Here is a 14,162-nt window from a genome sequence, read left to right as displayed (position 1 = left end):
TTTATGAGGTATGGATTGTCTACCAAACTCCTCCAACACCCATAGAAGAAATGAAACTAAGAATCACTAGAGCTTTCAGGGAAATCCCAGAGGATATGCTGGAACTTGTAGAGAATTCATTTAAAAAAAACTGACATTATCTGTTGCAGTGTTGCATGTGTTGGCTCCTCTTTTCAATAAAAATGTAGGCGTTATTGTTCATATTGAAAAAATTTCAAGTGAACGTAAACAAATGAATTTTTTGTGATGACAACAATTAATAAAACTGGGTATAATTAGAAAAATATCTGTTTTTCATATAGTATACCTTTGATAAAAAATGTAGTGAAATGTTGAATCGTTTCATACAGATGAAAAATACAGGGTGTTCCATTTGAAGAAGTTGAATTATGTCTGTTTGAAAATGAGTGAAACTTGACCGGTTTTCCCGAGCACCCTATATTTTGTTTCCGAAAGTTGAGATTCTCGAAATTAGCATAGTGATGTTAACTAACTATTCCTAAAAAAATCACTTAAATGTAGGTGGTGAATTAAAAAAGTATTGTCTGCAAATTAGGTTTTTCTGGAATAACTTGGCAATGCCGCAATGAAAATTCGAAAACAAAAATTCCTTAGAAAGCTAAAAAAATAGAATCGAATTAAGTATTCATATACAGGGTTTTTCATTTAAAAAAATACAACTTTGGTTGACCACGCTTGGGAATCACCCAGCTTGCTATAAAATATTTTCAAAAGATAGTAAATTGATGGATGTAGCCGTTACTACGTGGTAGGAAATCATAATGAAGAAAAGAGGATTGAAACTTTCTATGTGGTAAAAAACATAGAAAGTTTCAATTCTTTTTTATTCAAAAGATAGTATATATCGATATGACTGAGAAAAAAAATTGAACAATTCAAAAAATTGTTTCCACTTCCTTTTATAAATAAAGTCATAAAAGTCATAAAAAAGTCAACATGTACAAAAATAGCAGAAACTTTGGGAATATAGCCTAATTAAAAGAAATGATAAAAATAATAAAAAAAGGGTACATTTATTGAATAAAAATATTCTCGTGTGACTTCAAATATTCTCAAATAATATTGAATCCATATGAAAACATCAGATAAATAAAAACTGGCTATCCCAATTTTGTCTATACTTAATAAAATATTAAATCACTCACTGATTACAAATTTGAAATTTTCAAAGAAAATAATATTAATTTACAAACAGTTATTAGCTGGAACAAATAAATGTCAAACTTATTGATTTTCTAATTATTTGTGACTATCCAATATTTGAAGAAAGTTTAATTTTTAAAATTCCAAATCATTTTTTGGAAGAATATTCAATATAACCAATCCTATAATAATTCTGTGGAAGTATTCGGAGAATTTGAAGTATTAATCGGAAAGTTGCCCTGGGTCCACAAAATTAAGTTATGATCGGACATTTGGGATGCTTGAAAATGATCACTAAGTAACATCTGCGAAAAATTGACATGTCTTTGATATGCTTCATTTTCTCTCTGGGAATCCCCACAAATGCGGTGTAAATCTGAAAAAATAAATTATATTTGAAGTGCTACAAAGACAACGAATGAAACATTTACTTTGTTTCTAACAAAAAATGTCATCAGATTTCAGGTACATTTTCCTTTCTATAATACAGCATTCATAATCAGCATAAAAAACCAAAAATGTTCCAGTTTGACTAGCAAAAATGAGATGTTATGTTCTTAATTATTGCCTAATTTATTTGGTTCAATTATGTACCCATCCTTTTTAATATCAACACGACGTATGTGAAAAATATACTCATCTTGAAGTCAGACAGATTTGCATTAAGATTTATAAGCCATTTTATAGATAAAAAAGGAGACAATGTGTTTATATTGGTTCTTCGATCATATGGGTAGATTCTGTGGGTGAAGAAAATCGAAAACGTTCAATTTCATCAAATCCAGTGAAAATTTAGAAGGAATTTTGAAAATGGAGGAGCCTATGACACAAGAGATAGAACCAGACAGAAAATAATCGACCTTATCTCAAAATAGTGAAAATATAGATCTGTCTATCTGTTCTATCTGTTTTTCCGTTAATCAGCTGTCGCCCCCATACGAACAACAACTCTCAGAAGTTGAGAAACTTGTGCGAGCTAAGGACTAACGAGGTCTTACTTTTTAACGTGTGATTCCTAACAGGGTTATATACTGGGTCTATTTTGTCAGTCAGTGCGTTTGTCAGTTCGGGTATTTTTCCAAAAACTAGTTCGAAGGGTGTATAGTTATAATATATACTGGGAGTCGTATTGTAACAAAAACTATAAAATTTTATTCATTTGTCCCAGTCTGTGTGTGTATCGTTAACGTACATTCTAACATACTCGTTAAGTACCCGATGATTTCTCTCACAGCCACCTATACTCTAGTGATGGTAGGCAGTGGAGAATTTTTGTTGGATATCTAGTAGTTTACACACTTGTTAATACTTCGTTTTCATATTCAGTTCCCACATCAGTCCGTATTTCGCGCATAGGACCGTAAATCAAAATGAAGTTATCAACTATGGCCCTTGCGACAGTTAAAGCGTCTTTATTAGGTATAGGCGCTATAACAACGTATTTTATCAATTCGCACTGAGCTGTAACCGCATAACAATTACCGTCTGGTGTTTTAGGAAATGGCCCTATGGTGTTTATACACGTGATATCAAATAGCCGTTGAGGCGTTGGTGTAATCACCAATGGTTCCCTATGACTAATTTTACCTTTATTTATTTGACATTTTTGACAAGATTTTACATAGTTGGCTACTTCCTTAGACATATTTTTCCAACGAAACTTAGTCCTGATTTTTTTTTTAAGAGCCGCTTCTGTCCACAGTGACCACCAAAAGGTGCATGATCGTGGTACTCTGTTATAGTTCTTTCTTTTTTGCTTCTATTTGTGATGATTGTGGGTTCATCATAAAGTATTATATTTAAATTTTTTAACGTATTTATACCCTTTTCTTTAAAATCGTTTATTGTAGGTACATATTGTAAATATAGGATCTTTAGTTTTCAATTTTAATTTATCAATATTATTTTTGCTAGCTGAAGTTTCAAGCCGAGACAACAATTTCTCTAAAGTTGTAATTAGCAAAATGTATTGTTTCCACAGCCCTGATTTTGTTGTTTTGACCCAGGGTTATCCTAAGATAATCTAGCTTAATCTCAGATTTTAAATAAGGGATATTTATAGTTGTAATGTTGTCAGTGATTTGAAAAACTTTTGGTTTTCTATTTTTTGGGCTAGTATCTGACGTATTGGTCGTATTTGTATTTTGAAATTGTTTTGTCATTGAACGTGTTATAGCGAAAATTTGTGTAGATGTGGTAGGAACGTTTTTAATGTCTTCTATGTGAATACGAGATTTTTTTTAATACCTTTATTCATAAAATATATGTATATACAAAAAAATATACCTACCATCTATCTTATAAACTATTTATATACATATGTATTTATAGTTCAGGCATTTATAATTCAAACTTAAAATAAAATATTTCATTTGAAAAATTATTTATTTCCTCTGACTTAATTTTACGCCACCTATCCGCTCTGAGCATATCAATAAAATCTTCTATCCAACCTATTATCTATCTTGACATTCAATAAATCTTTGGGTTCGGTGTACATAGCTGTCAATCCATATATCCTAAATAGTTTGTTTCTACTCCACTCCCATATATCCCTTGCTGGTCCACACGTTGTTAACCTATGTGCAATATTATCAGTCACATTACATTTACTGCAATACGCACTAATGCTCAATGCATGTGAATACAGTTTTTCTGCCACTGGAAATACTTCATTTATGGCTTTATAAGCACTGGAACGCCACCTTGTTGGTGTATATGTGTTCATTAGGATATTTGACCAGATGCGACTCCAATCATATTGGGGATGTTTGAGTTGTATTGTTGGGGTTTTATTTTCCTTTCCCATTATTTGTCTATATATAACCTTAGAAGTTGCCAACTCGTTCTTGGTGAACACAATCCCTAAATCTCTAATACTTTTACTTTTTTTATGTAAGGGTGCATACTATCATGATTATTTTCGAATATTTTATTTATCACCGATTTGTAAAAAAATTTATTTTCAACAGTTGTCCATGACCTCGCTTGTGTTTTAAGAAATAAAGCTAGTGCCTTCCTATCGACGTTGATCAAGTTCAATCCTCCTTTTTTATACAGCCACCCTATATAAACTCCCTTGCCATATGTAATTTCCCGTGAGGAGTGTTATTTTTTGGCTATATTTTTTCCAAACACCATACTTCAGACAAAACATATGTATTCACAAACCACCCTTTCCTAATTAAATCCAAATCTCTCACATAGTTCAAGAGTAAACTCAACCTTATATTTTTAATGACCTTGTCCCAATTTTCATTCACCATATCTCGAAATCTGTTTGAAATAATTACTCCCAAGATTTTAATTTCTTTTTTTACTGGAAAATTTATTATGGCATTTTGTTGTAACTCCGTCATTCGCCCAAGAGGTAAAATTTCGGATTTATGGACATTTATTCTAGCATTTGCACCTTTTTCATATATCCTGATTATTCTGTGTATAGTATCTACATCTCTTTCGTCTTTGATATATACGGTGATATCATCCGCATACGCCGATATTTTCCTCAGACTATCCCCAATTTTGATACCCTGCAGACTGAAGTCAGCTATTCTAATGAAAGGTTCTATAGATAAACTAAACAGTGTCATTGACATAGGACAACCTTGTCGTTGTATGTTGAACCCATCTGACAGATATCCATTCAGTAGTATTTTTGAGCGAGCACCCTTATATATATTTTTGAACATCTCAATTATGTTCCCATTACAGCCCACAGGTATTTATGATTTACCTTGTCAAAAGCTCTACTGAAATCCAGTGACAGTATCGCACCTGCTTGTTGTTTATCTTTTTCGAAAAATAAAACTGTGTCCCGCACTAACAACAAATTATTGAATATTGATTCATTGTTACCACCTACCTGTTCCAGTCCAATAATATTTTTTATATTTTTCATTCGATATGCAATTATTTTCATAAACAACTTGTAATCAGTGTTGAGCAGTGTGATTGGTCTAAAATCGGACAAATCTTTTGCGTTCTTTACTTTGGGGACAAGGGTAATGACTGGCTCTGAAAATTCTTTTGGTATTATTGTCTTACCGGAGAGTAGCATGTTAAACATTTTACTGAGCTCATTCCCGAGTTCATTGAAAAACGTCAAGTAGATTTCATAGGTGAGTCCATCTAAGCCAGGTGTTTTTTTTCTTGGCAGTTCTAGCGAGCACTCCTTTCACTTCTTCCACAGTTATTTCTTTTTTCAACAACATGTTATCACGATGGGATACTTTGTTTTTAATATGAGCAAGTAGACACCTGGTGTCCCTGTCATTGACTAGTGGGTCCTGTTGATTATCATTAAACAATTTTGAGTAAAAGGTATTAGCATAGTTGATCATATCTTTAGAATTTGTAAGTATTTGACCATTTTCAGTTTATACGGAAGGAATGATGGATATTTTGTTTTTCTTTTGCTTCATGAGATCATACAGGCTGTATCTCTCGTTTATACTTTCCTTATCTTTATTTTTGAATCTAGTGTTTAGTTGTTCTTTCAGTTGTAATATTGTATTTTTAATCTCTCTATATTCATTCAAAACGTTTTCGCCTCTGTTCAACTTTTCATTTGTTTCAAAAAGTGCCTTTTGATAAAAATCCATCATCTGTCTATTCTCAATTGCCTGCTCTATTTCGATGGACTTAAAATAAGCTTTAGTTCTTTTTTTAAAACATCCAAACCACCACTCTATGGAGTTTCTATTATATAGATGATTTGTTTTCAAAGATCTTATTTCTTCTATGAAACTCGCAATTGATTCCTCAGTCATAGAAGATCGTTTCACTTTCCAATAACCCCACCCGTGACTTGTGACCCTAACTTTGTTGTTGGGATTCACCTGTATATATACAATGACCGCCTTATAGTCTGAAAAGGCGATTGGCTTTATTTCACATCTATTGATTGAATCTTTAATTTCCTACGATATGTATACTCTACCTATTCTAGATGCCAACATAACAAATAAATAGACAAGCGGTTTGTGGTCCGATTTTACTAAAAATGTATAAACAAAAAGATATGGCCTAAAATACTTGATTGCCCAGTGTATGGCAGCTAATTCTTTCTCAATTGTGGCCTTCTTTATTTCGCCTTTTGTGAAGGCCCTCGAAGCATAATGAATTGGTAATTCGACTCCATTAAAATTTTGTGAAAGAATTGCTCCGCAAGCTTGTTTAGAGGCATCGGTAGTCAATATAAATTGTTTTTCAAAATCAAGGTATTGTAGTATTTGAGGCTCCAAAAGGTATTGTTTTAACTTTAAAAAGGAGTTTTGGCACTCTTCGGTCCACTAAAATTTTGATTTCTTTTTTGTTAATTTGTTAAGTGGGACTACCAATTCCGCGAAATTTCTAATGAAGCGGCGATAGTAATTTAAAAAAGCAATGAACCTTTTTACCTCATCAGCATTTGTAGGCACCGGGTATTTGCTTATAGTTTCGTACTTTGATTTGTCAGGTAAAATTCCATCGCTTGTAATAGTATGATTTAGATACGAAACGTTATTTTGAAAAAATTGCATTTATTAGGGTTAAGTTAAAGACAAAATTGTATGCATAAATCAAAAACATTTTTTAAATTTGAAAGGTGATGACTTTTAGAACAGCCTATAACGATGAGATCGTCCATATATAGGAAGGCTTTTTCTGGTGTTATTCCCCCAAAATGCTATGCTCATCATACGAGCGAATGAGTTGGGAGAAACCTTTAGCCCAAAAGGTAATCTAGTGAATCTAAATGATCCGGAGTTTGTAATGAATGAAGTGATATCGCGAGAACTTTCTTGTATCGGTATTTGATGAAAGCCTGACTTTAAGTCTAGAGTACTAAACTATTTGGCTCTTCCTAATTGGTCTGAAATATCATCTATTCCTGGTAAAAGGAACTTATCTGCAATTAGTTTTTTATCAAGCAACCTGTAATCTACAACTAATCTTCATTTTTTATCTCCGTTATCGGACTTTTTAGGAACCAGTAAGATGGGACTACTTTAATTAGAAATGTTTGTTCGATAATTGAGTCTTTTAAAATTTTAGATATTTGTTTATTTACCTCTGAAATTTGTGAGTGCGGCATTTTGTAATTTTTAACGTAAACTGGAATTTGATGTTAGTTTAAACTGCTGATTGTAAAAATTATTAATTGTTAGACTATCGATTTCCAAACAAAAAATATCACTATATTCTTGACTTAGGTTCGATGTATCCGCTTTTGCGAACTCAGGGATTTCGCAATGTAATTCTTTAAGTGATAACGTTTTAAACTGGTCATCGGCACACTTTTCAGATATAATAATACATAAGCAGGGATGGCCACTAACACCCATGGCCTTTGGTGAGTTGCGACACCACTTACCCGAGCAACTGGTGCAAAACCGGACCGGTAGCCCAGGCGCACCCGGGAAGGAGAACTCTATTCTCCCTCCGGTGCCGGCCGTGAGTCCACAGGGCTAACCACCCGGTGGTCCCAACACTTGGTTCCCAGTGATCAAGAAAGGAGCCCCACAATCGACCCTCTCGGAGGGGTCAGAGGCAAGGTGGTGGGGCCCATGGTCGCTTTGAGTGGACGCATGAGCTGAGAGATAGCCTTATGCATTGCTACGAGAGTAGTGAGCCCGCGCTAAGAGGGTACATGGAGAGATTGCATGCTCTGTGGTGTGAAACACATCCGGAGCATGCCGCCTTTTCCGCCCAAAACCTTAGGAATTATGTATCTTATCTTCAGCGGCAGGGCTATTTAGCTCCTTCCCAACCTGCTAACGTTGGCACGGCTGGAGAGGAGACTCGCATCATACCACCAATGGAGACGACAATCAGAACACGCAGGGCGCTCCACAGGATTAAGCCCCGGAAGCCACAAGAACTGGCTCGTTTGGATGCGGAGGTTCATAGTGTTCTAACAGAAGAGGCTGACATCTGGCAAATCAACATCGCCGTGTATAACGTCGTCCAATCGCTCTCCGCATCGGAAGGACGAAATCCCGGCCTTGCGGTTCGGAAGATTGAACGGCGTGTACACAAGATGGAGGCTAAGATCACGTCGGCGAGACAACACGCGTCTCGTATCCAATGTGTGATGGATTACACGGCGGCCAACAAGCCTTTCACGCCCACAGTGCGGCGAATAGCCGCCAATCTACGAAGTATCCATCACACTTTAAGCCAAGGCGTGCTGCTGACCACCAAACAGCACTGCCTTGATAGGATACGAATGCTAGTGGCTGCTAAGAAGTCACTAGTGAGGCGAGCGAGAAGTATCGCGGAAAACCTCAGGTTTCGCGAGAAACCTTTACGCTTATTCCAAGAGCCTCCACGTGTTGTGGATAATCCGCCAACCGCTGATCAGGTGGAATCCTTCTGGAAGGATATCTATGAATACCCGCAACCACTCAACTTAAGACACTCCAGCCCTAGCGCAGTTCGAAGCTTTCAACAGAGAACTTCGACAGCCTAAGCCCAATGAACTGCGCAACCCGATAACCCCGGTTGACGTTCGAAGGGCCCTTGTTGGTTCCAAGAACTTTGCTGCTCTAGGCCCAGATGGGCGGAACACTTATTGATGGAAAAAACTACCAAGTACCCACCATCTGACAGAGTTTTCAACTCATGGCTGGATGGAGAGCAGCCGATTCCGGATCGGTTTGTCGAGGGGCAGACCGTTCTTATCCCCAAAAGCGGAGATTTGTCAATTCCTAAGAATTACAGACCGATAACATGCTTGAATTCGTGTTATAAGTTGTTTACAAGCATCTTATACACACGAATACTCACCGCTGTTGACCGAGTATTCGAACGGTTATATGAGCAGAGAGGGTCGAAGAAAGAAATCGCTGGATGTAAAGAGAATCTGCTCATCGATAGATGTGTAACGCAGGACTCGATACAATAAAAGCGTAACCTCTCTATGGCCTGGATCGATTACCGTAAGGCATTTGATACAATTTCGCATGAGCTCATCTTGCATTTGCTCAGATGCCTTGCGGTACCCGACAACATGTGAGATGCATTGAACAACTGATACCACTTTGGCGAACTCGCTTCACCATAACATCTGGTCAAGCAAGAGTTCAAACAGGGTGGGTCACTTTCAGAAGGGGTGTATTTCAGGGTGATTCCCTCAGTCCCCTTCTATTCTGCATCTCACTATTGCCATTATCCGTTGCGCTCAGAAATACTCGAGGGTATAACTGTGGCACCTCCGGAAACCGGAGGCACAAGGTCACCCATCTGTTTTATATGGATGATCTTAAACTTTATGCCTCTGGAGAAGAGGATCTCCATCAGTCCTTGAGGGTGGTGGAAGAGTACACGCATGCTATCGGTATGAAATTCGGGACAGACAAATGTGCAATGGTTCATCTCAAAAGAGGACGATGCGGGGACTACGGAGAGGATGTGCAGCTCGTAGATGGAAGCATCCTACACCATCTGGATGTCGGACAGGCGTATACTTACCTCGGGGTGGAACAACGCCACTCACAAAAGGTAACTGCAGTGAAAAACTTTCTCCGCGGCAAGTATCAGCACAAACTTCGACAGATCTGGTCATCGGAACTGTCGGGGAAGAACAAAGTTGCTGCAACAAATATGCTTGCCGTTCCAATCTTACTCTACTCGTTTGGAGTAGTGAAGTGGACTCGAAAATAGCTGTATCAACTCGACGTAAAGACCCGAAAAATGATGCATCTCTATAGGAGTTTGCATCCCAAATCGTCCGTTCCACGGTTGTACTTCCCCCGACAACAGGGAGGCCGTGGACTTTTGAGTTTGGAGTGTATACATGACAGAATGGTACTGGATACAGCCTGTAAAGTCGTCAGGAGTTCGGATCCCCTTCTCTGCATGGTCCGTGGGCCATGAGAGAGCAGGAATTGGAGCATTTCTCCTTAGGGCAGCTACCCGAGCAGCTGATGAACTCGGTATAGTTTTCGACTCTGAACGAGGTGACTACAACTCTGTCACCAAGTTGGAACCCGTTCAGCAAAAAGCTCAGATAAAAGCCGCAGAGATCACCTGAAGTCGGAAACTGAGGGGTTCATCATGGCTTTCCAGGATGGTGTCTTCAACACCTTAGTCTACCGCAGTCGCGTGATGGGTATAGAGGTTCCTGACACAAGGTGCAGGGCCTGCCGCGAGACGCCCGAGACCCTAATGCACTTGCTATCAGCATGTCCAGCATATCCATCGACATAAAGCGGCCCTAAGAGTGCTATATTACCAACTCTTGCGGTTGCCCTACGCTCCGGGGGATATTGAATCCGTGGTGGGGAACGAGAAGTGCCGACTTTATTGGAACTATTCGTTCCCCACCCTCAGGCTCATACAAGCTAATAAGCCTGATGTAGTTCTTCTCGACCACCAGACCGAAACGATATTTGTCGTGGAGTTTTCAGCTCCTGGTGAGCCGAATATCGTCAGAAAAGAGGAGGAAAAACGGATAAAATATCGAGATTTTCTCTTCGAACTCCGCAGACTCTATCCAGATCACTCTGTCAAGATGGTTGTTCTGATTATTGGAGTCCTTGGTGGAATGATGTCCTCTCTACTCTCGAATCTTAAAATCATACCGGCTTGCCGCACTAAGGCAGAAATCTTAGCCGCACAGATGCAGAAGCCTGTCATTCTTGGCTCACTGCGCTTGCTCAGGGCACATGATTCTCGGACTCAATGATCACTTACCCCACGGTGTGGGGAGTGGTCATTGGTTGATAATGCTGGCGCGCCCTCCTGAATGTATCGAGGCTTCGGGGGATAGGGCCTGACCAGCGCACACTACGGTGAAAATAATAATAATAATAATTAGTATCCTTTGAGACGTAACAAGGTATAGGACATATCAGTACAACACGTTAAAATAGTATAAAGAAAAGAAACATACATAAAGATAAAATATCTCAGTAGTTTTAAAGTATAAAAATGTATAAAATATAAAGAAAAAACAAAAAAAACATTAGTCAAAATTGGATGTATAAAAAAATAATAAAATCTGGATGAAAGTCTGGACCACAGCAAAAGTCGTCTGAAAGGAATTCACTGACACTGTAATAAGCCTTAGACAGGAGCAAATTTTCAACTTCTCTTTTAAATGACATCAAACTCATGGTTTTAAAGTGATCAGGTAGGTGATTGAATAATTTTGTTCCCACATATTTGGGTGACTTCAAATTTAGAGGATCTGTGTCTAGGAATACTTAACAATTTTCCATTTCTGGTTGAGTAACTGTGATAAGAAGAATTTGTGTTATATTTTGTTAAATTATCGTGGATGTATAATAAGCATTTAAATATGTAAATACAAGGGAATGGCAGGATTTGATATGATATGAAGTGCTGTTTGCACGATTCTCTCCATGGGATATCAAATAATTTTCTGATAATTTTTTTTGGGAAATAAAAACCCTATCTTTATTGGTGGCATATCCCCAAAGAACCACATTGTAGCTTGAATGGCTGTAGACCAACCTATAATATACGTCCAGCAAGGCATGCAAGGGCATAAAAAGTTTTATTCTGGAGAGAGCATAGTACGCTTGGTTAACTTTTTTACAAGTGACTGTAATATGTTCAGACCATCTTAAGCAGTCATCCACATAGACTCCTAGAAATTTTGTAAATTCGTTGATAACCAATTCCACCCCTCTAATATCAAAGACAGTAGGATGTTTATCAAGACCGATGGAAGAACTAAAATTGATACATTTTGTTTTATTCAAGTTAACAATCAGATTGTTTATCTTGCACCAATCTAAGAAGTATGTTATAAACCTTTCCGTTAATGACTTTAATTCCTCTATCATCAGCAAGAGAGTGAGACTATTGTTGTTGATGTTGAAGTATTTGGGTAGATCATTGACGAATAATAGAAAGATAAGCGATCCCAGGACAGAGCCTTGAGGAACTCCTGAACTGATTGGTTGAGGATCCGATAGTGTATCTTTTATTTTTACCAACATTATAAAGTCTGAAAGAAAATGTTTGAGCCATTGCAAAAATACACCCCTAAATCCTAGATTAAAAAGTTTGGTTTCAATAAAGTCATAAGATAGACAGTCAAATGCACGTGAGAGGTCAAAAAATATTCCTGCCACGTGCATACCATTGTCTAGGGAGTTATAGATGATTTCAGCAAAACTACAGACAGCTGACTGTGTGGACTTGCCTTTACGAAAACCGTGCTGGCAGTCAGTAAGAATCTTAAAATTCAACAGAAAGTTAGCCATTCTCTCGTTAACTAGTTTCTCAAAGATTTTAGAGAAAATACTTAAAAGAGCGATGTGACGATAGTTAGTCACATCTGATGTTTCTTTACTTTTGTGAATGGGAATAATAATGGCCGTCTTCAAGAGTGATGGATATTTGCCGGTTGTGATAGACTGAGAAGTAATCACCGAAAGTATTAGCCACCCTTTTTCTATCAGTGATCAACCCATTACCATGGTTGAGAATGATGTCAAATTGTTTTTCCCCTCTACCCATTTCCTTGTTAACTAGGTTCCAGACTGTTTTGTTTTTATTGTTCGAGTTCTTTATTAGATTTGCATGAAAATCCAATTTAGCTTTCTCGAGTAGTAATTCGTAGTCTTTCTTTGCTTTTTTATATGCAGCGTGCGAGTCTAAGTTGCCTATGTTTTTGCACAGCCAATGGGTATTTTTTAGATTACGGCTAGCTTGTCTGACTTCTGGAGTTACCCAGTTAGATTTTTTGTCAGATATTGTTTTGTGCCTTTTTATAGGACAACAGTCATTTATGATACTTGTTATTATGTTCATAAATTCCTGAAAACTATCATCCACATCATTTAAATGATATATAGTGTCAAAGCTGGTAATTGACAATGTCAACGACAATTGTTTCAAGTTATGTTTGAGATATCTCTGTAATTATAGTGAGATGGTAAAATTATTTTACTCTCTAAAGGCATACTATAAATAAGAGAAAATATTTTGTGATCACTGAAGTTCCCCTCATAGACATTAGATTTACAACAATCCTCCTCCACATTTGTTAGTACATAGTCGAGTTTGCTAGATGATGTTATTCCTAATCGATTAGTAAAAACTCGAGTGGATGCCAAGGATGAAACATGCAAGTTGTGATTAGCTAATAAGTCATCCAGCTGTTACTTTACCAAAGTATTTTTATGGTAATCAACATTAAAATCACCACATACGAAAATATCATAGTCATTTCTAGAAATATAATCTAATATGCAGGATAATTTATGTAAAAATATATCCAAGTTACCATTAGGAGATCTATAAATGCTTAATATACAAATCTTTTTACCTTGTACAGTTAGTTTTATCCCACTGCCTTCACAATGAATCTCCTCTGAGAACTGTTTTAAATTAAGACACTGAGCTAGCAATGATGATTTAACAAAGATGGCAGTTCCCCCATGTATATGAGTAATACGATAAAATTCAGATATCAGACTATAGCCGGTATCACACCAGTGCTGAACAATACTAATGACGTCCGGATCCTCTTCCGATAAAAGAACTTCCAGTTTATTAAGTCTGTTTGTTAATAATTGAAATGAAATTGTATATGTTCTTATTTACATTTAATTCAGGTTTGGAATAACCAGAAGAACCAGTATCAGATATGATATTTGGGGCATATTGATGATCACTGGTGTTGAAAGGGACGAATGTGTAATTTGTTGGGACAATTATTGGGGGTCCAGAAGTTCATCCATTGACAGATCAAAACTCCCTATTTTGAAGCATTTTTTTATACTTGGATTTGAGGTCAAAACAATCAACGTTATTTTCAGGAAAGACTTTTTTTAAATATTCCTTAACATTATCGATGGTAGTCCACCAATCCATATCCATTTCCGTTCAGGAGCAAGTGTGAGTAGGTCACTAGGATGTCCTGTGTCATATGATTTAGCAGTAGGTAGTTGTGAAGATGTATTTTTTTTATTTTTTTATGAGTTACTGAATTCCAGGAGTTGTCTACGGAGGTACCAGAGGGATTTGGGTCAGTA

The 14,162-nt window shown here is 37.0% G+C and overlaps 1 protein-coding gene across 3 annotated transcripts in view; it reads right to left on the bottom strand.

Moving 5' to 3' along the window:
- Nucleotides 1-1,019: 1,019 nt before the first annotated feature.
- Nucleotides 1,020-14,162, bottom strand: part of Mau2 (Mau2 sister chromatid cohesion factor) — an 89,538-nt gene continuing 76,395 nt past the window's right edge. For all 3 annotated transcript variants that reach the window (XM_074178086.1, XM_074178085.1, XM_074178087.1), the window contains one exon: nt 1,020-1,540. In XM_074178086.1, the coding sequence (XP_074034187.1) occupies nt 1,347-1,540 (194 nt within the window). In that variant the 3' untranslated portion in view covers nt 1,020-1,346. The remainder of the gene's footprint in view (nt 1,541-14,162) is intronic.

This window comes from Leptinotarsa decemlineata, unplaced genomic scaffold (genome assembly GCF_025532065.1).
Source record: "Leptinotarsa decemlineata unplaced genomic scaffold, Ldec_3_MD MMD2_tig00003348_RagTag_RagTag, whole genome shotgun sequence".
In the NCBI taxonomy this organism is placed as follows: Eukaryota; Metazoa; Arthropoda; class Insecta; order Coleoptera; family Chrysomelidae; genus Leptinotarsa; species Leptinotarsa decemlineata.
The sequence above is the reverse complement of the archived record's forward strand: the minus strand, read 5'-3'. Positions and strand labels throughout refer to the sequence as shown.